The 25,604-nt window shown below is 40.5% G+C and overlaps 1 protein-coding gene across 3 annotated transcripts in view; it reads right to left on the bottom strand.

Annotated features, from left to right (window-relative positions):
* The window catches only part of LOC131251074 (uncharacterized), a 65,352-nt gene extending 41,751 nt beyond the window's left edge, over window positions 1-23,601 (bottom strand). For 2 of the 3 annotated variants that reach the window (XM_058251572.1, XM_058251573.1), the window contains exons 1-4: window positions 23,314-23,601; window positions 23,041-23,107; window positions 21,480-21,590; window positions 988-1,183 (exon numbers count right to left, since the gene is read on the bottom strand). In XM_058251572.1, coding sequence (XP_058107555.1) covers window positions 988-1,183; window positions 21,480-21,590; window positions 23,041-23,107; window positions 23,314-23,404 — 465 coding nt within the window. In that variant the 5' untranslated portion in view covers window positions 23,405-23,601. Of the gene's footprint in view, window positions 1-987; window positions 1,184-21,479; window positions 21,597-23,040; window positions 23,108-23,313 lie in introns of those variants that run through there. The other variant, XM_058251574.1, reaches the window with a different exon arrangement.
* Between the last annotated feature and the right edge of the window lie 2,003 nt (window positions 23,602-25,604).

Here is a 25,604-nt window from a genome sequence, read left to right as displayed (position 1 = left end):
TCTTCTGAGACTTGCCCAATCACTTGTGCGGCTAATCACTTTCTATATAACCTGTTAGCTTCTCACTTTCTCTGTAACCTGAGGGAGAGACTCCATTCATAGGATCCTGTTGGCTGAGTCATCAACCTACAACAAGCTTGGCTTCCTTATGAATATGGGAAGCAAATCATGTCCAATGTTGATAATAACATCAAAGGTACATCAAAACTCCCATGGCTTTTTTGGGGGCAGTCTGTCATCATTGGCACACCAAGTAACATTGAGGGAATCCCAATAGTCACAGTGTTGTTTCCACAGTAGTAAGGAATCAGCATTTCGAAATCCTCTTTTATTTTTGTTCTCCCGAAGTTCATGTTGGTATTGGCATTGAATTTGAAACTTCCTATTGCCTAATCAATTTTGTGAGAGTCAGATCAGGCCAACCAGTTAAGAAATATGGATCTGATCAGTTTTTAAAATAATAAAATTCGGTATTTGATTCATCATCATCTAAGTCTCATCTCAACTAATTGGGGTCAGCATGATTCAGTATTTGATTCCAGAAGGAAAAAGATGGTCAACCAGCCAAACCCTGCAGAAGATGCCAAATTCATTTTCCTCTGGGATTCCGTGCTACAGTTGGCCCAGTCTTTTTTCCATCTTGCATTAGGAATTGTTACTACTCCAAACATAAATATAGAGCAGAGAATTTTGTTGGCTTGGGTTTCATTTTTCAGTTTCATATTTATGCCAAATAAGAGGGTATTTTCAGAATGGAGACCTTTCATTAGAAAGAAGAACCCATTTAAGAATGTAAAATAGTGATTCTCATTTCCCGACCTCCTTGGACTTAGAAATAAAGAAAATTAATGAAAATGAAAAATTCACCTGTAATGTCTCACTCTCTGATAACCTAATAAAATTAACAGAAAATTTTGACATTGAGATCTATTAATTATGCCCAAAAGGTTTTTTTTAAAAAAACAAAAACAAAAAAGAAAATAAAACCTCTGCTTCCAGTGAGGTTCTTGAATCTCCTTTGATGGAACACAACTGTGCAAAGAGTGACGCCCACTTTACCGCCTTCCTAAGTCTGCCAATTAGGTAAATGCGTTGGCGTGCGCTTGGCCCATCAGGCAACTGCCTTTTTTCCATAGCATGGCTCCAAGCCCTTTCCGCCATATAAAGAACTACATGGAGAAACCTGATTAGGAAGCCAAAAAATATTGTCTATTATGTCAAGTACTTAGAAAGGATCCATTCATGAAGGCACCAAACAACATGTAGGAAACATAAGATAGATCACGCATTTCTAATTGAGGACAATTCATGCATCTAAAACTGATTATTCACAATGCATAAATATTTTCAAATATAATTGCATGGACTGAAAGACCTCTAAAACCAGTTCAATAATCAGATTGGTCATCCAAAGTAAGAGCATAATAGGGACCAGGAAAGGAAATCTATAGTTCTACCTTAGCTCCAGAAATGACTTGTTTCAGGCCACAGAAAATGGACGACATTTTAACAGTCAACTAATAGATCATGAAATTTAATTATTTTCACAACAAGTTACATGAAGCAGCTGATCATGGTAATAAATTAGAGATGAGGAGCAAAAGAGTGAACTGGTTCCTTCTAGGGAAGAAAAGAAGAGTGGGGGTGCATGTATAGATATGATTGGTGTTTGCAAGGATGAGGTTCCATAGAGATGAGTAGTTTCATTAGAAGTCCAAGAAGTGTTCCACTAGAGATATCCTGACATATCCAACAATAATCAAATTGTCTGTCTGACACATTGACAAGGGAGGTGAAACAAGATACTTGTTGACAATTGCTCTCTCCTTTACATATCTCTTAATTCTTCCTCTCCCTCTTCACCATGCCATTTTGTAAATGCTGCAGTTTCTTCTTTGACAAATAAACTTACAGGACTTATCAAAGGGAAAAAAGTATAATCGGCAATAGAAATCTGCATCTTTGGTCCAAAAAAGAAAAGGAGGAAACTGTTTTCAGAATTTATTTTCTTTTTAAATGAGAGAATAGCTCTTAATTCTGCCCTGAAACAAGTTTCAAAAGTTCTTTATAAAGGAAATCTACACAAATTGAGTGGGGGTGAGTCCCGAATCAATTCATTAGATCTGTAGGCGTCAATGCACTACTGAAGTAAGAGCATATAGGACTTTCGGAATAAATGAAATATGGAATGAAACTGATGCAACCAAATGGCCACGCGAGCCTATTGATCAAGATATAAAAGAAGCCACCCGTTTAAATTGTTTTGACTGATGATTTAGACATATGATGATCAATCTGATGAAATCAATGATCAGATTACATTGTGGATCTGAGAGGATCAATCTGATGGCCATTCTATTTCTAGGATTATTTATTTTATTAGTCTTTAGGGTGAGATTGAGACATGAGTTACCTTTGTATTTTCATCACTTTCTTGGTGGGCCACTTTTGGGCATCAAACCATGTCCAAAAAACACAAAATTAGTCCCATTTGATACCGTTTGATAGCCCATTGAGTCAACTTTCAAACAAGCCCAAGATCATGCAATTCCAACACCGTTTGAGTGAGATATGGCCCATATCGTGGTGAAGGGACTCAAGGGCAGTTCGGTTAGTTTTCATTACTAGGGCTTCTCTATTTGGTTCAAGCCTATATAAGTCTATTCTATGAACATGTAATAGATGATTGTAATGATTTGAAGTAGAAGTTCTTTGGTTTTTCGTGTTTCTTTGATTTGGCAGAAGTTAGAGGAGGATATTTGCAATCTCTAACATTTGGCTAGAGGATTGTTAGGATTCTTCCTTATAATCTTGTTTATCTTGCTTTGATCACCCACACGGGGTTTGGGCGAACAGCAAGCATCGTGGGTGTGCTCCTCATATACATGAGTTCGACTCCCCTCCCCGGGATTACCCAGTGTACATGGTTTGTGGGTGATTGCGTGGATCTAAAGGGACACCCTAACGTCATTATTAAAAAATAAAATAAAATAAAAAAATCTTGCTTTGATCTATTTTCATCCCCTTTGGCATTTGCATTAGGCACCAAAGTTATTAGGAGTTCAGAAATCCCTAAAGTCCACATCCTAAAGAAATAACTACCGTACGTATGGTTTAATTTCACCTGGTTTCGATTTTCAATTAAAGGAATCATACGAACTAAAACCAATCAATACAGATCGAAAGGGGCAATTCTGGCCGAGTCATACTGGTTTATGTCTCCATATTTAAATCCATGCAATTATAATATTGATGCATTGCAACAATAATGCTACAATAGCATGCTACAGTAATGATATAATAGTGTGCAATGCCGCTACAATATCTTTGTTTAGTTAGCAAGTTTCCTTAATAAGATGTGTGTTTAGTTGGGCTGGCTTGTTGCACAAATGATTGAAGTGGGCTCGGATGGGGTGGGCCCACAAGATTTGACGATATCTACACCATCTTGAGACCTTCACACAAAGCCGAAGATGGGCAGCCTACGTCCAATGTTCCACTTAATCACTACAAAAGTAGAGAGGATCTGATCAGCCATCTGATTCTATAGTTAAGATGGCCCCTAAATTATGATCAATGGCTTAAATCATCTAGAGGCGGGCCTGATGGACAAAATGGTATTATTTTTTCTCTCCTCTCTAGGACATTCTCTCAATTGAGATCTTTTATAAGGGAATACCTATCCTTCCTCTAAGAGGGATCAAAGGGTTATGGAAGGAGTTCAAATGAGGCAAGGGTAATCCCTATCTCATCTGATCTCTCTCCCTCATCCCAAACTCTTCTCATTGAATTCCAACAGAAATTTGAAAGAGGGATTTAGGAGGGCAAAAACTTGTGGAACCCACCTATTAGTGGTTGCCCACAAGTGAACCCCATGAGCCCATATCAACATTTCCCAATCAATCACATTGTGGGACGAGCACAATATAGTGCGTCCATATAGTTTGTCTCATAACTAAAACTTACAAAAAAAAAACCCTAGAATCATAAGAATCAAAGGTATGAGACCAACCAAAACACCATTGTATTCTCACAGGTGTTTGAGTAAGTTACCACCTAACTAGCACTCAATAACCCAAGCTTTGCAGTGCCTATCTTAATCTGCGTAAACACACTAGGTGAAGTTAACTCCTAATCTGGAGTACTTGGCCAACACACGCACTTGTCTAACTTATCAAGTTCATTTAGAAAACATAGTTTCTCACAACCATCAGTTTAAATCTTTTTTAAAGTAATAATATAATACATATACTTTTCGAAAGAATATCATTGCAAAAATACATCAAGAACTCGATATTGTTAATGGATAAGTCTTATTAATAGTTCTTAAATTTTGGTGTAGTTGTCACAGGATCCCGCCACAGGATTTCTTTCTGTTGTCATTGCAGAAAACCAAAGGGACTTCGTGTTTGGGAGACAAATTCTAGATATTGCTCTAATTGCGCACGAGTGTATTGGTTCCTGTCACAAACAAAAGATTAGAGGGCTGGTTGGCAAACTAGACTTGGAAAAGGTATACGATCACGTCGATTGGAATTTCCTTCTTTCCATGTTAGAGTGATTGGGGTGTGCCACAAGTGGATAGGTTGGATGAGGGCGTGCATGCAATCTGCCCACTTCTCTGTTCTGGTTAATGGGGCGCCTAAAGGTTTCTTTAAGGCTTTGAGGGGCTTAGACAAAGCAATCCCCTATCACTTTACCTCTTCATCATTGTAGGGGAGGCCTTAAGTAGAATGTTTCACAAAGGGGAGGGTTAATGGTCTTATTTCACGTTTCAAAGTTGCTGAGAACGCCATTCAAGTTAGTCACCTTCAGTATGTGGACGACACTCTACCTTTTTGTGATGTAGATTCGACGTCGGTGGATAATTTACGCAAGATTTTGGCATGCTTTGTAGCTATATCGAGGCTCAAAATTAACGAGGCTAAAAGTGAGATGCTTGGGATCAATGTTGTCAAATCACATAAAACGCATAAGACATCAGCTTGGGTTGATCGCTTATGCCATCGCGTAAGCGATTGCTCAAGCTGATGGCTTTTTCTTTTTCTTTTTGAAAAATTTTATAAAAAAAATATAATTACTACAAGTGATTGGATTGGGTTTATTTACCTATTTCATTATATTTTGACTATTAGGTCATCTATATGTTGAGTTATATTATATCATATATAACAAAACAAATTTAAATAATTAACAAGTTACACTAAAAAAGAATTAATTATTGAAAACTACAAATATAGAAATTGTATTGATAACTTGAATCTTGATGAGTTAATGTCCTAGAGCAAAACACAAACCAAGATAGCTTGAAAGCTCGGCTTGGATTGGTTCGAATAGAAGTTCAAACCAAACCAAACCTCGAAGTCAAGCCTGTTTAAAAAAACAAACCAAGCTCAAACCAGGGCAGTATAGGCTCGCAGCTTGGTTTGATTCGGCTCATAGATTGCATGCACATTGTTTCCTGTGGTGTGATCCACTTAAGCTTTGGATATGATTCAATTTTGAGATCATGTCCTAAAATGATATCTAAAAACGGATGGACGGCGTGGATAATACATATACATGACGACGTGGATAATACATAATACTTATACATGAATGCACATTGTTTCATGTGGTTTGTTCAAACTTGGCTAGATTCGGCTCGAATATTTTGACCAAATCAAACCAGGCTCAAGCTCATATAATTTGGTCCAAACCAAGCTCAAACAACAGGGATAGGCTCGAAGCTCAGCTCATGTAAAGCTTGAATAGGGGGTGTCACATAAACAAACCAAACCAAACTTGGGTCAAATTTGGATTGGCTTAGCTCGTGTACAACTCCAGTTGATGCATACAATACAAGTTTCAACTTACAACTTATTACAATCTACAAGAAACTTGGTTGTTGGCCATTATGCCATGGCATACTACTAAAATATGCCATGGATTATGTGATTATGACATCGCATTATGTGATTATGACATCGCATTATCATGGCATACTAAAGTATGCCATGGCATATGCGACCATGGCATAAGCGATCTGAGCCATGGTATGCGATTGTATAATCGCTTATGCGATCGCCCATGACAACACCGCTTGGGATTCATGTCTCAGATGAGGAATCACAGTGGTTGGCTTCTATTTTTTGTTGTAAATCAAGTTTTTTTCCATCCTCCTACTTGGGTCTCCCTCTCTGCATAGGTAAGCCAGCAAAGCATCTTTGGGATAGGGTTATTGAGAGAATTGAGTAAGAAGCTTAGTACTTGGAAGCGTCAGACCCTATCTTATGGCGGTCGGTTAACCCTCTTGAAAATTGTTTTCTCCAATATGCCAATTTATTTTTATCCATCTTCAAATGTCCCAAGTCGATGCTCGATAGAATCGAAAAGATCAAAAGGGACTTCTTTTGGAGAGGGGCCTCTAAGGGTCACAAGTTCCATCTACTAAAATGGGGAGAGGTTTGCAAACCTATTTCGGAAGGGGGAGCAGGGCTTAAAAGCGCTTTGGTTAGATGTTATTGTTAGCAAGTATGAAAGGCAAGAGGGGGGTTGGACGATTAAGTCTTCCTCCCTTTATAGGGCATCAATGATTTGGAAGGCAATAGCGGCTGCTAAGTATCTATTTTGACAGAGTGCTGCTTTTAGTCTTGGAGACGGGAAGAGTATTCGATTCTAGTGGAGGTGTGGTGTGGGGATAGGTCATTCCAAGTTCGTTTTCGTAGAATTGCGATGTTAGCCTTGGATTGGTTCGTCACTGTCCAGAGGTGCTACTCTTTTTTTGGCAACTTGGTAGTGTGGAATCCTTCTTTCTGAAGGAATATGTAGGACAGAGATTGTGGAATTAGTGTAGCTATTGGAACTCCTCAGCAGTGTTTCCCCTTCAAATCAAGAAGAAGATTCTATGATCTGGTCAGCTCATAGCTCCGGTAGATTCTCTGTGCGCTCCTTCACTATCCTCTCTAGAGGAGATCCCCCGTCCGCTCACCCTTTCCACCACTGGTTCTACCGGGCTCTTCCTCGGGTGGCCCGTCTTCGTGTGCCTAGTGGCTAGGAAAAGAGTTATGACAGTTGACAACCTCCAGTGGAGGTCTTTCATTCTCCCAAACATCTGCCTCACGTCTTTGGAGAATGCATAATCGATTGATCATCTTTTTGTTCATTGTTCCTTTGAGCGTAAGATATGAGAGTACTTCCTCAGGTCACCTAATATGCATTAGGTTATGCCGGCTTCAGTGGAAGCTCTTTATGGGCTTGGTTGGGAGGAGTGGAAAGAAAGATGAGACAACAGAGTGTAGGGTTCTCCTTATGGCCATTCTCTGGGCTATCTAAAGAGAACGAAATGGGCGGTGTTTCGGGAATGAGCTCTCCCCGGTTGAAAGGGTGGTGGGCATTATCAAGGGATATGTGTATGATTGGGCTTCAGTTGTTTAACCTTCTAAGATAGGTTTCCATTGCTTGTCTATCCGTTTTTTGTTTGTATTCTCTCTCATCTTCGGCGAGTGTTTTATATATAAAAAATTTGTTACCACTCGAAAAAATCTTCCCCATGCAAATGTATAATTCAGCCACTTTTTTAACAAAACCGAGTCCGACCAATCTAAGGACCTTCATCATCGTACACTGAAGTGGCGACACTCAATCTCATCCTCCTATACGTAAGAGGGTAGTAGAGGACAAATAGGGTCATCTACAGGACTGGCTACTCGCACGTTGCAACGATTAGATTGAATTAAAGTAATTTATAGATAATAAGTCCCTGCACATGACTACTATCATATTGTAAGGTAGACTATACTAAGTATTTGGCAACTGTCAGGTCAATAATACAGAGGTCATCAGACATGAGGCACGACTCATCTCACATCCTCACAACCTAATTTTTAATCAAGCGATAACATTAATCATGTAGAAGAGTAATGAAGTGATTATATTATAACAAATTTGATTAGTCTCATCCTCTGTCTTTTAGGACCGATGACGTGTACGATGTCCCATCACTCATATCAGCATCCTCTATTCTTCACAACTGGATGGGGGATCACTTGTAGGAATGACATTATGTTAATCCATGTTCCACACAGCCAAGGAAGCATCATTTTTTAATAAAATATTACTTGGTCATTCGGGAGAGAATCTTTCTCGATCCCCCCCACTCTAGTTTCCCCGTCTTGAATTCCACCAAATACCATGCAAGGGAAGTGTCTAGGTTCCCTTTATAAGGCAAACGAAGTGCGGGTGTGCATCCGATGATCCGGTTCAACTCGTTAGGTGGTTCATACCTATCACCCTGTTGTACCTCTCTTGTACATGTTGGCTTCCACGTGCGAGTGGGTGATCAGCCAGCGATAAAGGTAGAGATTCCTCAAAATCTCAAGGCAAATGTTGATGATTTCATTTATGGAATAAAGTGATAGAAAGGATAGAAAGAAAATTAGCTAGTTGGCAATGTCGTCTTTCCTTGGCAGGGAAGTTGACTATCATTAAAGTTGCATTTTCGAACATGTCATCGTACTTCATGTCTCTTTTCAAGTGTCCTACCTCTATTTTGGATAGATTATAAAAGTTGAGAAGGGACTTCTTTTGGAAAGGGAATACGGATGACCGAAAGTTCCACCTTCTCCATTGGTGGAGGCTTGCAAACCTATTACCGAATTAACAAGCTTATGCTTTGCACCATTAATCATCCCAATGCCTGGCATCTAATGGCATGAGTGTTTTATACAGTTTAAAATCTGTATTTTCAAAATGACAAAACTACCATCTAAGTAGTGGGGAAATTCAGTGTCATCGCTTCACATTGGTGCGATTTTCTCTCTCTCTCTCTCTCTCTCTCTCTCCCCCCCCACCAAAAAATAGATTGGGTACTACACAACACAATTTTTAACATGTGGAACTTCTCTGGGTCCCACCATGATTTATGTGTTAGATCCACACCGTCCATCAATTTGTCCAAATTGCTCTAAAGGGCAAGCCCAAAAAATGAGGCACATCCAAAGCTCAAATGGATCACACCACAAAAAGCAGTGAGGATTGAACAACTACCGTTGAAATTTTCCTAGGGTCCACCATAAGGTTTATTTGCCACCTAACCTCTTCATAATGTCACATAGACCTGGATGAAAGGAAAACACAAAAAACAGCTTGATTAGAGCCTCGTGTGGCCCCAAAAATTTTTCAACAATAGGCATCCAATTCCCACTGTTTCTTGTAGTGTGGCCCACTTGAGACTAGGATCTGCCTCATTTTTGGTCTCTTGCCCTAAAATGATATGGAAAATGGATGGATGGTGTGGATCTGACACATACATCATGATGGGGCCTACGAAAGTTCCACATGCTAACACTTCCGGTTTTCTTCTCTCTTCCTGGAATGTGCTTCAGCACACAACAAGCAACGAAATTTCTAGACGTCTGAAATTTACATGGGCCCTGCCATGATGTATTTCTTAGGTCCACACCGTCCATCCATTTTCATATCATTCTAGGATATGAGCCCAAAAACAAGGTAGATCCAGAAATCAAGTGGACCACACCACAAGAAACAGTAGGAATTTGATGCCTACTGTTGAAACCTTCTTGGGGCTAGAAAAGGCTCTAATCAAGCTGATATTAGTGTTTCCCCTTCATCCAGGTCTGTGTGACATTATGAATAGGCTAAATGGCAAATAAATCTCACAATTGGCCCTATGAAGGCTTCAATGGTAGTTCATCCAATCCCCACTGCTTTTAGTGGCGCGGTCCAATTGAACTTTGGATTTGCCTCATTTTTGGGCTCATGCTCTAGAATGATTTGGAAAAATTGATGGATGGTGTGGATCTAACACAAATCATGGTGGGACCTAGAGAAGTTCCACACGTTAAAAGTTGTGTTGTGTAGTACGAATGGAGTATCTATTCGGGAGAGAAAATCGGTGTGTTTTGTGAGCTCATGTCATTGGCAATGACGTGTACCAATGAGAAGCGACGACCCCAAGAATTCCCTATGCATTCAACACAGACGATCCACACCCTCCATCGGTTTTTCCAGCTTATTTTAGGGCATAAGCCAAAATTTTAAGCAAATCCAAATCTCAGGTGGACCATACCACATAAAATAGTGGTCGTTGAAACATGCACCACTAAGATTATTGACCCCTTAAGTGTTCACGCTAAAGAAGTTGTGGGCCCTATCATGATGTATGTGTTATATCCACGTAGTCCACCGGTTTTGCCAGCTTATTTTAGGGCATGAGCCAAAAATTAAAGCAAATACAGACCCAGCTGGACCACCCCACATAAAACTGTGGTCATTGAACACGCACCATTAAAAAGTTCACAAGGCCCACAGTGATGTGTATTTGTCATCCAACCTATTCATAAGGTCACACAGACCTGGATGAAGGGAAAACATAAATATCAGCTTGATCCAAAACTTTTACTAGCCCCCAAGAAGTTTATAACAGTGAGCGTTCAATCACCACTTTTTCGTGTGGTGGGGTCCACATGTGATTCAGACCTGACTCGTTTTTTGGGCTAATGGCCTAAATTGAGTTGGCAAAATGGATGGATAGTGTCAATCACACACATAGATAAAGATATTTTCTGCACGCCCAAGTATAACCATAAAAACCAAAGGGCGTGAGGGGCAAATATGTCTTCTTCACACTTTAGCAATGTTTTTCCGTCACTAAGTGCCGATCCAAATCCAAGAGGTGGCTATTTTTCCGTATTTGCAAAGCATAAGCTTGTTAATTTAAATATTTTAAATTCGGGTGATTATAGGTTGATGGCCCTAAAGGCGGGCGATTATATGGAGAGAGAAAAAAAAACACAAAAAAAGGAGCTCATGAATCTAGCTTTCTTGGTGATGCGGACACCAGGCCATTCAAAGTACATCAACGTAGGAAGCGTGCGTTACCCGTGTCAATGTGGTTAGATGACGGATACAGGTCGGGTCTCTAGAGGTTGAAGACCTTATACGTGTTCGTGACATGTGTAAGTTGCTTAGAGGAGACATTTGGACCGATGGATTGCGAGGATGTGTGATTGGACCGTTGGATCGTCACGGCCCATCTTCATTACGCCACCTTCACGGCGCTATCATCGGGGCCCATCGGGCATCTTAAATTTGCATTTAGTTTATGAACATTTGATTTATTTAAGTTTTGAGACAGTTTGTGCACAATTTTGTGTGAATTTCTTTTTTTTGAAACTTTTTTTTAGTAGGGATATTTTGGTAATTTCATGTAATTACGAATTCATAAGGGTTGCCCTAAACCTATAGCATATTATGTTATGTTTGAAGAGGGCATGAGGCCCAGGTAAACGATTTCTCATCCTCTACTTCTTTCTCCTTCTTTTTTTTCTCAAGGTACTCTTTTTCTTTAACCCTATTTTCTTCCTTTTCTCCTAAAATCTTTAGATCTAGAAGCTGATCTTGTTTCTTTTTATCTAAATCATTAGATCTCAAAAGATTTTCATCCCCACATAAAACCCATCACCCAAATCTAAATTTGAAGAACCACCAATTCTTTTCTGAATTTTCCAGATTGCCCAATCCAGGAAATTCCTATTTTTCTGGATTAGAAAATCCACTTGGATCATTAGACGAACCTATTGCAAGACGAAAGTTTTATCTTTCACCGGATCCAACTAAACTCAGATTTTAAGATTCAATACTTCATGTTTGTGATGGATGGCCATAATCAATGTTATATTAACCTTATTTCTTTCTTGTGTTTATGATGTATAAGGCTGATATTTTATTTGTTTTTTTTTTAAAGATTGCATAAATCTGCCCATTTCAAATACCATGCTCATTTAAGGTTAGATTAGACCGTCCAAAATCAATTTTTGGTATTAGAGACTAGATTCTTGCATTGGGTCGTCTTAGATCTAGTTATCAAGAGTTTAGATTTTTATTTATTATTTTTTTTTCTAGGGTTTCATACATCGCATATAGAGTCTAGATCTAAAATTTTCATATTTGCAAAAAAAAAAAAAAGATCTGAATTTTTCCACATTTGCATCATTCTAAAAGTTAGGATCGTCGGTGTCCATAGTCTTGCGTCAAAACAATCTCCTATAGTCGTGTTTTAGGAAACCTAAGTTGAGTCTTATTGTGTATGCCCACTCGGACTGGTAGAGGGTTTGGTCTACACCCGATTTTCAATATGGAACAGTTGACTGAGATGATAAACACGATCAGCCAACGTTTGGCCACCATTGAAGCACAATCTAGGAACACGAATACCTGTATGGATCAGATAGAAGCGTCCCTAAGAGAAATCTCCAACATTGGAGGGGATGAACAGTCTCACGTAGGGGGAGTAGTTGAGGAACGGGTAGGAAATCGTGGTAGAGGTCATGGAGCACGTGACCGGAGGGTAGGACGTGGAGGGGCGTGAAATCCGCAACCCACTGTCGAGTATCAAGACCGTTATGATGTCGATGAAAGGGTCTTAAAGAGTGTTAAAGTAGATGCTCCTAGTTTTGATGGGCGTCTTCACCTAAAAGCATTCCTTAATTAGTTAGCAGACATAGACCATTATTTCAAACAGTATGTGATGTCTGAGAACCGACAAGTGCGATTTGCAAATATGAAACTTGTGGGTCAAGCTAAATTATTTTGGACAAATAAGGAGCGTAGGATCGGGAGATCAGGAGGTGTCCCAGTCGCGCATTGGGTAGAGACGGAGTTATTAAAGGAAAAATATCTTTGTCTCTCTTACCTTCAAAAGCTCTTAAATCAATGGCAAGCATTATGCCAAGGATCTATGTTGGTTGCAAATTACATCGCAAAATTTGAGTATATGATGCGGCATGATATTCAGGAGGATCCCTCAGTGACGCTGGCGCGTTTCAAAGTGGGTCTTCGCATGGATCTGCAGCGTGAGCTTATGACACATGCAGTGGGTGACTTGGATCAGGCTTACCAAGTTGTACAGGAGTTAACAGCTTACCTAAAGTCTCCTGTCACGAGGCGCTTTGAGTCCCGAGATTCTACTGTTAGATCCGGTTTTCAGGGAACCAAACCTAACATTGGAAGTCAGCCTAGGGCGCAGGCTAGTGCACCGCCTAAGCCTAAGGATGATAAGGGCAAAGGTGTCCTTGGTGCCAATCCTGGCAGTGGTAGTCACTTGAGATGTTATGAGTGCGGACGTACAGGTCATTTCGCATACCAGTGCACGGCAAAGACTCGCGGGAAAGCCTTAGTCATGACGAGTCAAATGAAAATGCGGATGACATGGGTGATTATGAAGTTGAGGAATATCACCCAGAGATAGGTGCTAGTGATTATGAAGAAGAACCAGAGACTGCACCACTAGCTGTAGTTAGATGTGCTTTAGCACAGGCCAAAGAGAGTAATGATAGGTGCAGAAGCACAATTTTCTACACATTTATCAAGAGCGGTGACAAAAATTGCAAAGTCATCGTGGATAATGGTAGTTGCACCAACGTGGTCTCAGCTAGAACAGTCACTCATTTGGGTTTGAAGCCCATCCCTCACCCTCAACCCTACAAGGTTTCCTGGGTTGACACGTCTTCTATGCCTGTGTCCCAGCAGTGTTTAGTCAATCCAAATCGGTTCATATAAAGACATGTTGTGGTGTGATGTTTTACCTATGGATGTAGGTCACATCATTCTAGGGAGGCCGTGGTTATACGATAGAGATGTCACGATTTTTGGTCGCTCGAACGTGTGTACATTCACGCATGAGGGCAAGAAAATCAAGATTAATCCGTTGCCACCCAAGAGCCACACGGACAAAGCTAGGGATGTGAAAACGAGTGAGTCAAGGAAGAATGTGAGGAAATCTATTCCGAAGTCTCTACATATCATAAATGCAAAAGAATTTGAGAAAGAGACAGGATGATTTGACGGTGTACGCCCTAATGGCTAGGGAAGTTACGAGTTCCCCCCTAAGGTGACTTCAGTTCTTGAGGAGTACAATGATGTATTCCCTGAGGATTTACCAGATGAGCTTCCACCTATACGGGACATCCAGCATGCCATTGATTTCGTCCCGGGGTCTTCTTTACCGAACCTTCCTCATTACAGGATGAACCCTGCAGAGCATGCAGAGTTGCATAGGCAGGTAAATGATCTCTTGCGAAAGGGTCCGTGTGCCGTACCAGCGCTATTAACGCCTAAGAAAGATGGTACGTGGCGAATGTGTGTGGATAGTAGGGCCATTAATAAGATCACAATCAAGTATTGGTTTCCAATATCGAGGCTTGATGATATGTTAGACATGATGGCCAGATCCAACCTTTTTTCGCGGATATCACCAGCTACGCATACGCCAGGAGATGAGTGGAAGACAGCCTTCAAGACGAAGGATGGGTTGTACGAGTGGTTGGTCATGCCCTTTGGTTTGACTAATGCACCCAGTACTTTTATGCCTGTGATGACCCAGGTTTTGAGACCCTTTATGGGGAAGTTCTTAGTGGTTTATTTTGATGACATACTCATATATAGTACCACTAAAGAGCTACATCTCGACCACTTGAGGCAAGTCTGTCGTGTCCTGAGGGCAGATAGGTTATGTGCGAACCTTAAGAAATGTTCGTTCCTGTCTGATAGGGTTGTCTTCTTAAGGTTCATAGTGTCGTCTGTAGGGATGCGAGCAGATCCAGAAAAAGTCAAGGCCATAGTTGACTGGCCTGAACCGCGGAACATACATGATGTAAGAAGCTTTCATGGCTTAGCCACATTTTATCATCGGTTCATTTGAGGGTTTAGCACTATTATGGCTCCCATTACTGATTGCATTAAAAAGGGAGAGTTCATATGGTCTAAGGCCGCAGCTAAGGCATTCAAAGATATTAAGGGCAAGATGATAGAGGCTCCCGTCATGCGTCTTCCAGATTTTTCTAAAGTCTTTGAAGTAGCGTGTGATGCTTCAAGCGTAGGTATAGGAGTACTAAGCCAAGAGGGTCATCCAGTTGCCTATTTCAGTGAGAAATTGAATGAGGCAAAACAAAAGTATTCCACCTATGACAAAGAATTTTATGCGGTAGTGCAATCGCTACGTCATTGGCGTCATTATCTTCTACCGTAAGAATGTCTTGTTTTATAATCACGAGGCTTTGAGGTATTTGAATTCCCAAAAGAAGCTCAACCCAAGGCATGCCAAGTGGGCAACGTTTCTTCAGGAATATTCATGTCTTGAAAAATAAAGCCGGGATCTAGAACAAACCAGCCGATGCCCTTAGTAGGAGAGTGACATTGCTCAATTCTTCGAGTGTAGAAGTTGTCGGGCTTGAGTAATTGAAAGACGAGTATCCCATGTGTCCAGATTTTAGGGGAACATATGTGTCACTCTTAGGTGCCCAGCATAGTTCGGGTGAGTTCTTGTTGAAAGATGGTTTCCTTTTCAAAGGAGACCGACTTTGTATTCCCCGCACTTCCCTCCGAGATTTCCTTGTTTGGGAGCTTCATGCTGGAAGAATTGCTGGCCATTTTGGTCGAGATAATACCATCGCCCTAGTGGAGGATCGATTTTATTGGCCAAGTCTCAAGCAAGATGTCACCAAAATTTTAGGGCAATGTCGAACATGTCAACTGGCAAAACAGAAGAAGCAGAATACTGGATTGTACACGTCATTGCCAGTGCCACACGTACCGTGGCAAGACATCAGTATGGATTTCGTGCTTGGACTTCCCAAGACAATTAAAAAGCACAATTCCATTTTTGTGGTCGTAGACCGTTTCTAAAAAATGGCCCACTTTCTCCCTTGTTCAAAAGCCTCAAATGCGTCCAACATAGCTAAGATTTTCTTTGAGGGGGTGGTTCGATTACATGGTTTGCCTAAGACCATAGTGTCTGACAGGAATGTTCGGTTTACTAGTTATTTTTGGAAGACATTATGGCATATGATGGGTACGAGACTCCAGTTCTCGTTTGCCTACCATCCTCAAACCGATGGCCAAACTGAGGTTGTGAATTGAAGTCTCGGAAATCTACTATGATGTTTGGTGGTTGAACACATTAAAACTTGGGACTTAGTCCCGCCAGTCACCGAGTTTGCATATAACAGTTCAGTTGATAGGTTTACGGGTATGAGTCCATTCGAGATTGTTAGTGGTTATAAACCTAGACTACCCATAGATTTGTTACCTATGTTAGTCACCCAGAGGACCTCAGAATCAGCCGATGCATTTTCCCATCACATTCATGAGTTGCATGCAGAGATTAGGAGGCGGATAAATGCTAATAACGAACAATACAAAATTTTAGCTAACTTACATCGTAGAATTCAAGAATTTAATGAGGGTGATTATGTAATGATTAGGATGAGGCCAGAACAGTTCCCACAAGGTACTATTAAGAAGTTACAAGCACGCAGTGCTGGACCATTTAAGATTCTGAAAAAGATTGGGTCCAATGTGTATGTGATAGATCTTCCACCTTGCATGGGGATTAGTTCAACATTCAATGTGGAGGATCTAATGCCATAGACCCTCATCATCCGACTGTACATGGCTAATTTCTGAATCTAATGCCAGCCCATAAACCCTAATTTTGTTCCAAACCATTGGCCAATTTCTGAATTTTCTTCCCAACCCACACTACCTATGCCTATTATACCTAAGAAAAGAGAAGAAATTGAAGGAATTGTGGATGAGCAAATTGTTTCCACTCGAGACGGTGGATTTCAGAGTTACTTAGTGAAGTGGAAGAACAGACCATCATCCGACTGTACATGGTTAATGGAAGCAGAGTTGCAGCGACTAGATCCAGATTTGTTAGAAAAGCATAAGAATTTTATCTCGCCAGAGTCGAGATCTTCTCAGTCGAGGGGAGTTGATGCGGACAACAGGCCATTCAAAGTATATCAACGCAGGAGGCGTGCGTTACCCATGTCAATGTGGTTAGATGACGGATACGGGTCGAGTCTCTAGAGGTTGAAGACCTTACACATGTGTTCGTGACATGTGTAAGTTGCTTAGAGGAGACATTTGGACCGTTGGATCGCGAGGATGTGTGATCGGACCGTTGGATCGTCACGGCCCACCTTCATTACGCCACCTTCACGGCGCTATCATCGGGGCCCATCGGGCATCTTAAGAACATTTGATTAATTTAAGTTTTGAGACAGTTTGCGCACAATTTTGTGCGAATTTCTTTTTTTTTGAAACTTTTTTTAGTAGGGGTATTTTGGTAATTTCATGTAATTACAAATTTATAAGGGTTGCCCTAAACCTATAGCATGTTATATTATGTTTATGAAAAAAAAAAGGCTTTTTGCTTCTAACGATTTCGTCTTCGACTTCCAGTGATTGGAAGAGGGCGTAAGGCCCAGATAAACAATTTCTCATCCTCTACTTCTTTCTCCTTCTTTCTTTTCTCAAGGTACTTTTTTTCTTTAACCCTATTCTCTTACTTTTCTCCTAAAATCTTTAGATCTAGAAGCTGATCTTGTTTCTTTTTATCTAAATCATTAGATCTCAAAAGATTTTCATCCCCACATAAAGCCCATCACCCAAATCTAAATTTGAAGAACCACCAATTCTTTTCTGAATTTTCCAGATTTCCCAATCCAATTCCTATTTTTCTGGATTAGAAAATCCACTTGGATCGTTAGACAGACCTATTGCAAGACGAAAGTTCTATCTTTCGCCGGATCCAACTAAACTCAGATTTTAAGATTCAATACTTCGTGTTTGTGATTGATGGCCATAATCAATGCTATATTAACCTTATTTCTTTTTTGTGTTTATGATGTATAAGGCTGATATTTTATTTGTTCTTTTTAATATTGCATAAATCTGCCCATTTCAAATACCATGCTCATTTAAGGTTGGATTAAACCGTCCTACATCACTTGGGGAAGTGGGTATGGAAGTTTGGAACCAAAGAAGGGAGACTTTGGAGAGAGGTTGTAGCCAACACGTATGGAGTTCAAGAGAGAGATGGTTTGTGAAGAGATCCTCTCTATATTGAGCTTCTAACATTTGGAAAGCTATAGCGTTGACTGAGCATTTAGTTCACAAAAGGATTGCCTTTGTCCTTGTCCTTGGTAAGGGGAATCGGATCCGATTATGGACAGGATGTATGGTGTATTGATAGAGCGCTCTAGGATGACTTCCCAAGATTAGTCGCTCTTGCTTCAGATTGCTCCATTACAGTCTCCCGATGCTTCTCTATCTATGGTGGTCTAGTTGTTTGGAGTCCTCCATATCGTAGGAACCTATCCGACGATGAGGTTTTGGAGTATATTGGTTTGCTAGATCATCTCAAACTTGCTGCTCCATCCCAAGAAGAGGACTTGATGATATAAAAAGGTCACCGATCTGAGAATTTATGCGTGTTCCTCCTTTAAGGATTTGGCAAATTCAGATAGCAACCCCGGCCCCTCACATCTGTTCCACCATTAGTTTTACAGTGCTCCTCCTCATGTGGCAGTTTTCATTTGGTTAGTGGGTCACAAGAGAGTGTTGACTACTGATAATTTCCAACGAAGATCCCTCATCATGGTATAAAAAAACGGTTACATAACGGCCATAATGGAAACAACCATAACCGTTACGCGTTACGAGGCCGAAATGGCCGTTACAGAAAAAATTGATTGTAACAGCCTCGTAACGAACCATAATGGTCCTGAAACGGGATTTTTAAAAAAATAAAAAATGTTGTAATGGCCATTACGGGGGTCATAACGACTGTTACAGCTCGTATTGTAACAGTAACGGCGGTGGCCATTACGGCCACCATTACCGTTATGGAACACCTTGTCCCTCATCCTCCCCAATACTTGTTTGTTATGTATGGCGAACATGAAGTCAATCGATCATTTGTTCATTCAATGTCCTTTTACTAAAAAGGTGTGGGGGTCTTTCCTAGCCACGTTTCACATGTCTTGGGTCATGCCAGAATCTATGGATGATCTCCTATGGGCGTGGCATGGAAGCAGCATGAGGAAAGTTGGAGAATCGTTTAGAGACCTCATTTTGGCCATCTTTTGGGCCATAAGGAACGAGAGGAATGAGCGTTGTTTCAGCAATAGCGAGACCTCAATGGATAAAATGATATGTATAGTTAAAGGGTTTTGTAAAGAGTTGGGCTCCTCATGTCAATGCAGCTAAAGTTGCTTGTCTCTTCTCTTTTGGAATGTTAGCGTTGCATTGTGTTCTTTTCCTACCTTTCGACGAGCTTTTTAATAAATTTCAGTTATCTCTATAAAAAAAAATGCTAATGATCTACACACCTAGTCAACGATAGCGATCAATACTAAACAAAAGAAATGTTTAGTCATTAATGAGAGACAAAAAGTCTTACCATATAGATATATAACTTCATCACTCAAGCTCTTTTTAGTATCATCTAACCAACATAAACCTAAAATAGACCTCTAACTATAAGTTTCTCCATGGGGTCTACTGACATCTCTTTAGTGGGAATGTATCCGAGGACAATCTTTTTATCTTTCACTTGATCATAAATGTAATGATACTTTTTCTCAATGTGATTGGATTTTTGGTGGTGTTTAGAATCTTTCGTCGAGTCAATGGCAGAGGTGTTGTCTATCCTTAACAACATAGGCTCACGAACACCTGATACAACACCTAGACCTTGTGAGAATCTTTGAACCCATACGCACTCCTAAACAACAGCACAATAAGCAATCTACTTGATATCCATGGCTAAAAGGGCTATGGATGTTTCTTTCTTGCTCGACCATGCACCCCATCCGAATAAGAATACATAGCCAGAAGTTGACTTTCCCTCATCAAGATCATTATTCTATAGGGCATCTAAAAATCCTTGAAGGTAAAGATTCATGCCTCCATAACACAGTGTCATTAGTTCCTCTGAAATAGCAGAATATACGTTTGACAACTTGCTATGAGATTGACCCAAGTTACTCCAGTAACGGCTACCTATACCAATTACAAAGATAATATCTGGTTTAGTGCAAAACATGGCATACATTAAGCTTATTGCTGCACTCATATAGGGTACTAAGGATTAGGGGTGTACGCAAACCGAGTTAGCTCAGTTAGCTCGCTCGACTCGACTCGAAAAAGCTCGATTTGACTCAGTTCGAAGCCGAGTTCGAGCCAAGTCGAGCTTTTTTTTTTAGCTCGAAAAAAAAACTTCGAACCGAGTTTGAGCTTGCCCAAGCTTGACTCAACTCGGATTAAACCCCAACTCGAATCGAACTCAGATCGAACTAGTCCAGTGACTCGATTACTTTGATATTGATGTTGCTCACCAAGTGTTTGATGAAATGACTCAACGAAGTGTCGGCTAGTGGCAATGAAGGTATGAATATGAAATAAATACCATTTTTCCTTGATTTTGATGTTGCCTATAAGGTGTTTGATTAAATACTTGTAAACAGTTGCTGCTGTTTTACATACATTGAGAAATTGAAAGCGCACTGCATGTATTTGTGAAAATGCCTCAGAGGCTCGATTTTGGCTCGAACTGGCCCGAGCTGGTAACCGAACCAAGCCGATTTGGCCAATCAGGCTCGAGGACTGAAAGCGCACTGCATGTATTTGTGAAAATGCCTCAGAGGCTCGATTTTGGCTCGAACTGGCCCGAGCTGTTAACCGAACCAAGCTGATTTGGCCAATCAGGCTCGAGGACCGAGCTGAGCCAAGTTGGAGCTGGTCAGTTAGTGGCCGAGCCGAGTCGAGCTAAGGCCAGCTCGACTCGGTGTACACCCCTACTAAGGATATAGCCGATTTCTTATCTTCAGTCTAGGGACACGACTTCCTTCAAGCTTGCTAGTTTTTTCTTTCACAAAGGTTTCAACAGCTTTTGAATTTTCTATCCTAAACCACTTTAAGATTTTCTATATGTAGATAGCTTGAGACAAGTCCAAAAGCCTCTTAGGGAGGTTCCTAATGATTTTACCTCGAGAATAAAGTTAGCTTCACCAAGATTTTTCATCTCAAAGTTCGAGAAAAACAATCTTTAGCTGTCGTCAAAAATTACATATCATTACCAGGATGTCACCTATATAAAGGGATAGTATCAGAAAAGATCTTCCAGACCACTTCACATATACACAATGATCTTCTTAACTCTTTGTGAACCCAAAGGTGGTGATGGTTAAATAGAACTCTATGTTACTATGTACAACCGCCTTAAAGATTGCTTCAACACATAGATAGATTTTGACAATTTGAATACTTTTTTGGGTTCTTTTTGTCCACATATCTCATGAGTTGTTGCATATATTTCTTCATCTAAATCACCATTTAAGAATGGTGTCTTTACATCCATCTAATATAGCCCTATATATAGACTTGTGAAAATGGACAAGATTATGCAAACTAAGGAGAATTTCACAAAGGGTTAAAAAGTCTCCTCGTGATTAATAACTTCAATCTGTGGAAAATATTTTATAACTAATCATGTTTTATACTTGTCCTAAGTTTTTTCTATTTATGTTCTTCTACAAGTAGTTGAGTGTGATTAAGATTATTATGTACTAAGCCCATATAAACTTAAAAAGTATCATAAAAGACTTCCAAATAATAGTAAAGAGGCAGACCTCACTTCTGTGACAGTAGACTCGGTTATATTCCTCTTATTGTATTTACCACGACCATGTGTGAATTTCAATGACTTGTACAACCTTCTCAATCGTGCAGTGCAGTACCTCCTGTAAAACAGAAGAAACTATCAAAAAATTAACTTCATCCACGCAGCTTTTCAAATCCAAACAAAAGGGAAGATCAAATAGGTAAAACATAATCAAATCAAAATTAGTAAGAGTGCACAGCTCGGATAAAATATAAATGCCCACGTTGAGAGAGAGAGAGAGAGAGAGAGAGAGAGAGAGAGATTTAATGAATCATCATCATCTAAGCCTTATCCCAACTAATTGGGGAGGGCTACATGAATCCTTTTCCACCATTCCACTCAATCAAGGCCCATAACTTCAGTTAGACCATAAGTCATCAAATCTTTTCTCACTACCTCCACTAACGTCCTTTTGGGCCTTCCCCTTGCCTTTGATTGAATGAACACCAAAAAATAAAAAAGAGATGCAGAAATTATTCTGTTAGAGAGGTATCATACAGTGCTTTAACCTAGAATATTTATACACTACAAGGGCTCGCGTTTTGTCACTTTGTTCAAGTGAGACAATGCTTCAGTGATCCAAACTGCTGAAATGATCAGCAGCTAGATATCCCACGGACCAAAAATCTCCCAGATAGGAAGATTACAGGCTCCGAGCCATTGAATCATTGGTATTCAATAGAATGAGAGCATTCTTTGTAGGATCTTACATAACCATCTATCCTTGGCCAACAATAGAATAGTTGGGATTTTCCCATCTTGGATAATTTTTGGGGCATATCAATCCACGGTGAAGCATCGTATCAACAATTTGGATCACTGTATGACTTGTACAAGCTGAAAACCTGAGTAAACTGTATATACCTCAGGTTGAGTACATTGGTCAGAGCACTAGTGGCATTACTTTAATAGAGATTCTCTGAGGAATTATATGATCCTCAAGTGGAGGATGATGTGCAGTTTCTAATGCCTACTGAATGTCGGCTGTTGGCTATGATTTTTCGAACGCTTCATTTCTAATCATCAAGGATTACAAATCAGTTTTGATGTAGACACAGGGTTGTGTCACCCTGTATCAGGTTGTTTTGGACTGAAACAGATGTACACAAAACCAGCACACATCGGGCAATGCGTACCTGTTTCGGACTATACTACAGACATTGGCTACAATCACCTGAGTGTGTGCTTCTGGGGCATGCCCCATCGAAGTCAGGTTCAACCCGATGGAGGACTCTTAACCATTTAATATTGACCATTGGTTGGGCATTTCCTAATCATCCACTTGCAATTACCAGCGTCCCTCCAATCAGTGGCTAGAATCACCCAACCACAGTGATTTTCAGGCTACACCCCATCCACGGTAGAGTCCAACCAATGAACGTTCTCAATCTCGTAAAAGTGGGATGCATGTATGGATATCCAATCCTCGATAACTAACCTAGCCCAGCTAACATTGAGTCATTGACACCATCAGACACTCTCTCGAGATAACAAGAATTGCTATGGTTTTTTTAGTTAGAAAGACATACCTATATCGAGTGTAATCTCGATGCCGGAGCCCATGCTGCATCTGCGCTGATTTCAGAAGTTGCAACACTGAAATCACCACCAAAAAGAAAATTCGTATCATTATCCAAAATTCAAGAAAAAGCACATAAAAGGGAATTTGCACAAAAAATAACTAAAATTCGAGAAGAAAGCAAAGATTCAATCAAATTGCTCTCCAAAATACAAGTAATCCATGTAAATCGCACAGAATGGCTATTCAAACCAAAAGTTCAAGTAAAATTCGACAGAAATACCGTTGATCGAGAACTTAGGGTTCGTCATCTCAGGAGAATCCGACTTTCCACCGTCGATTTCCATCGCCGACGCTTCAATTCCTTTCGCCATCGACCCTCACGAGAAAAGACGAAATCTAGCTCAAACAATCCCCGATAATTGCTCCTGCAATCCGAGCATTCGAATGTATCTAATAATTGAAAGGATCTATCGATCGGATTCGATAAAAAGAAGAGAAGCTGCTTCGATATCTAGGGTCTCTGGAATCTAGGGTTTTGAATGAACAGACGATGCAAGGCTTCAAAGAGTTCCGAAACTTTCTGTGTGATTTCACCACCGTTTTATTATCAAGCTCAACCGTACACGTGGAACGTATTTGTATGGTGGGCCAGGATGGAGCGCATAAACACACATTGAACTGACGACCCTAACTAACCATCTGATCTTGGCCGCTGATTTTGAAGACCAGTGATCATTCTGCTTTTAGCCGTGCCTTTGGAGGCCCACAGTTGGATGGTTGGGATGGTCGGATCAGTGAAATTTCGGGGAGATGCACCCTACACCAGGGAGCGGATATCTACATAGCTTCCGTGCATCCCTGACTGTGGGGCCCACCTTGATATGTGTGGATTATATCCACGCCGTCCATACATTTTTCCATATCATTTTAGGGCATTATCCCAAGCAAATCCAAATCTCAGGTGGACCACACCACAGGAAACAGTGGCGATTGACCATTAAAAAAAATTTATGGGCCACGAAAGTTTTGGATCCAGCTGATATTTGTCTGCTCCCTTCATCCATGTCTGTCTGTATGACTTTATGAACGGGATAGATGGCAAATAACGGCGGGTGTTCAATCACCACGGGTTCTTATGGTCTGGTCCACCTAAGATATGGATCTGCTGCATTTTTGGGCTCATGCCATAAAGTCATATGAAAAAATTTATGGACCATGCGGATATAAGACATACATCGCAGTTGACCCTATAGGGGTCCACCGAAGGCGCTTCCGCATAGCAGTTGGGGTTGCCCTCACCACCGCCAGCGCTGGTGCAGCGATGCACTGAGCGTTGCGGGCCCAGTGTGAGATGAACCCAAAAATGAAGTAAATCCAAAGCTCAAGTGGACCACACTATAGAAACAAAGAGTAATTGCACGCCCAACATTAAAAGCCGATCAAGGTTACGAAGGCTTCGGATCAAGATTGTAGTTGTGTTTTTCTTTCATTCAAGTCTATCTAACCGTATCAATATTTTGGATGGTAAGAAGACATTATGGTGAGCCCTAGGAAGGATTCAGCACCGATGTCATTATCCACATTATTTCATATCCTAAGTCCATACCCTGAAATGAGTTAGCAAAATGGATGGATGGGAGGATATAAAACATTTACATTATAATGGGTCCCATAAAGCCATCACTGCCTCACTGTTAGGCGGCGTTAGCAACACCACTTGATCCATGTCCCATACACAAAAGGGCGCCTTCGGACTTGATTGATGTAGAGGTTGCATAGACCTAGATGAAGGGAAAACACAAACATCAGCTTGATTGAAAACTTATGTGGCCCTCGGGAAGCTTTCAATGTTAACTATTTAATCCACACCGAGTGGTCCTCTTGGGTTTGATTTGCCTCATTTTAGGGGCAACATGGAAAATATGGACGGACGGTGTGGATAGCAGCATACATTATCGTGCCCCCTTATAGCCCCTGCCCATCTTAAGCTCATTACAAGCCAGGATACAGGAATGAACAGTAGCAAAGGCCATCTATACCATTGTCGAAAATCGATAGGCTGGTTTTGGCCCGGCAAAGCTAGGCTCAGGTCAGCACGACTCATCCCTTGAGATGCAAAGGTTGATCTCAACCTAACTTACCCCGGACCTAATTATATAAATAATGTTGGGGTTGTGTCCTGAAAAACTAATGTTTATGTATTTCGTCATGATTAAATAATTCATTTATTCATAAGACTTGGTTAGTGTGTATGGGACATGGTTTTTTATTATTATTATTAAGGATTTGTGAGATTTACCTCTAATGCCCTTAAGCACTTTTGACATTGAACACGACCTCTGTGGCCAAGCAAAAGTTGTGGTATGTGGATTTTAGTGCTTTCATTAAGACCATACAAGTTGTAGGACACGCTTATTTTATTAATATAAATGATTATCTTATGCAAATAGGATTAACTTAGTGCCCCTGTCATTTATATAAATGATCATTTTATGTGAAGAGACTAACTCGATATCAGAGGGCCTGACTTATTATCAATGTGCGTTCATCCCACTCCGCATGAGTGTGAAT

This window comes from Magnolia sinica, chromosome 7, assembly GCF_029962835.1.
Source record: "Magnolia sinica isolate HGM2019 chromosome 7, MsV1, whole genome shotgun sequence".
Lineage (NCBI taxonomy): Eukaryota > Viridiplantae > Streptophyta > Magnoliopsida > Magnoliales > Magnoliaceae > Magnolia > Magnolia sinica.
This window is presented reverse-complemented; position numbering and strand designations above follow the sequence as displayed.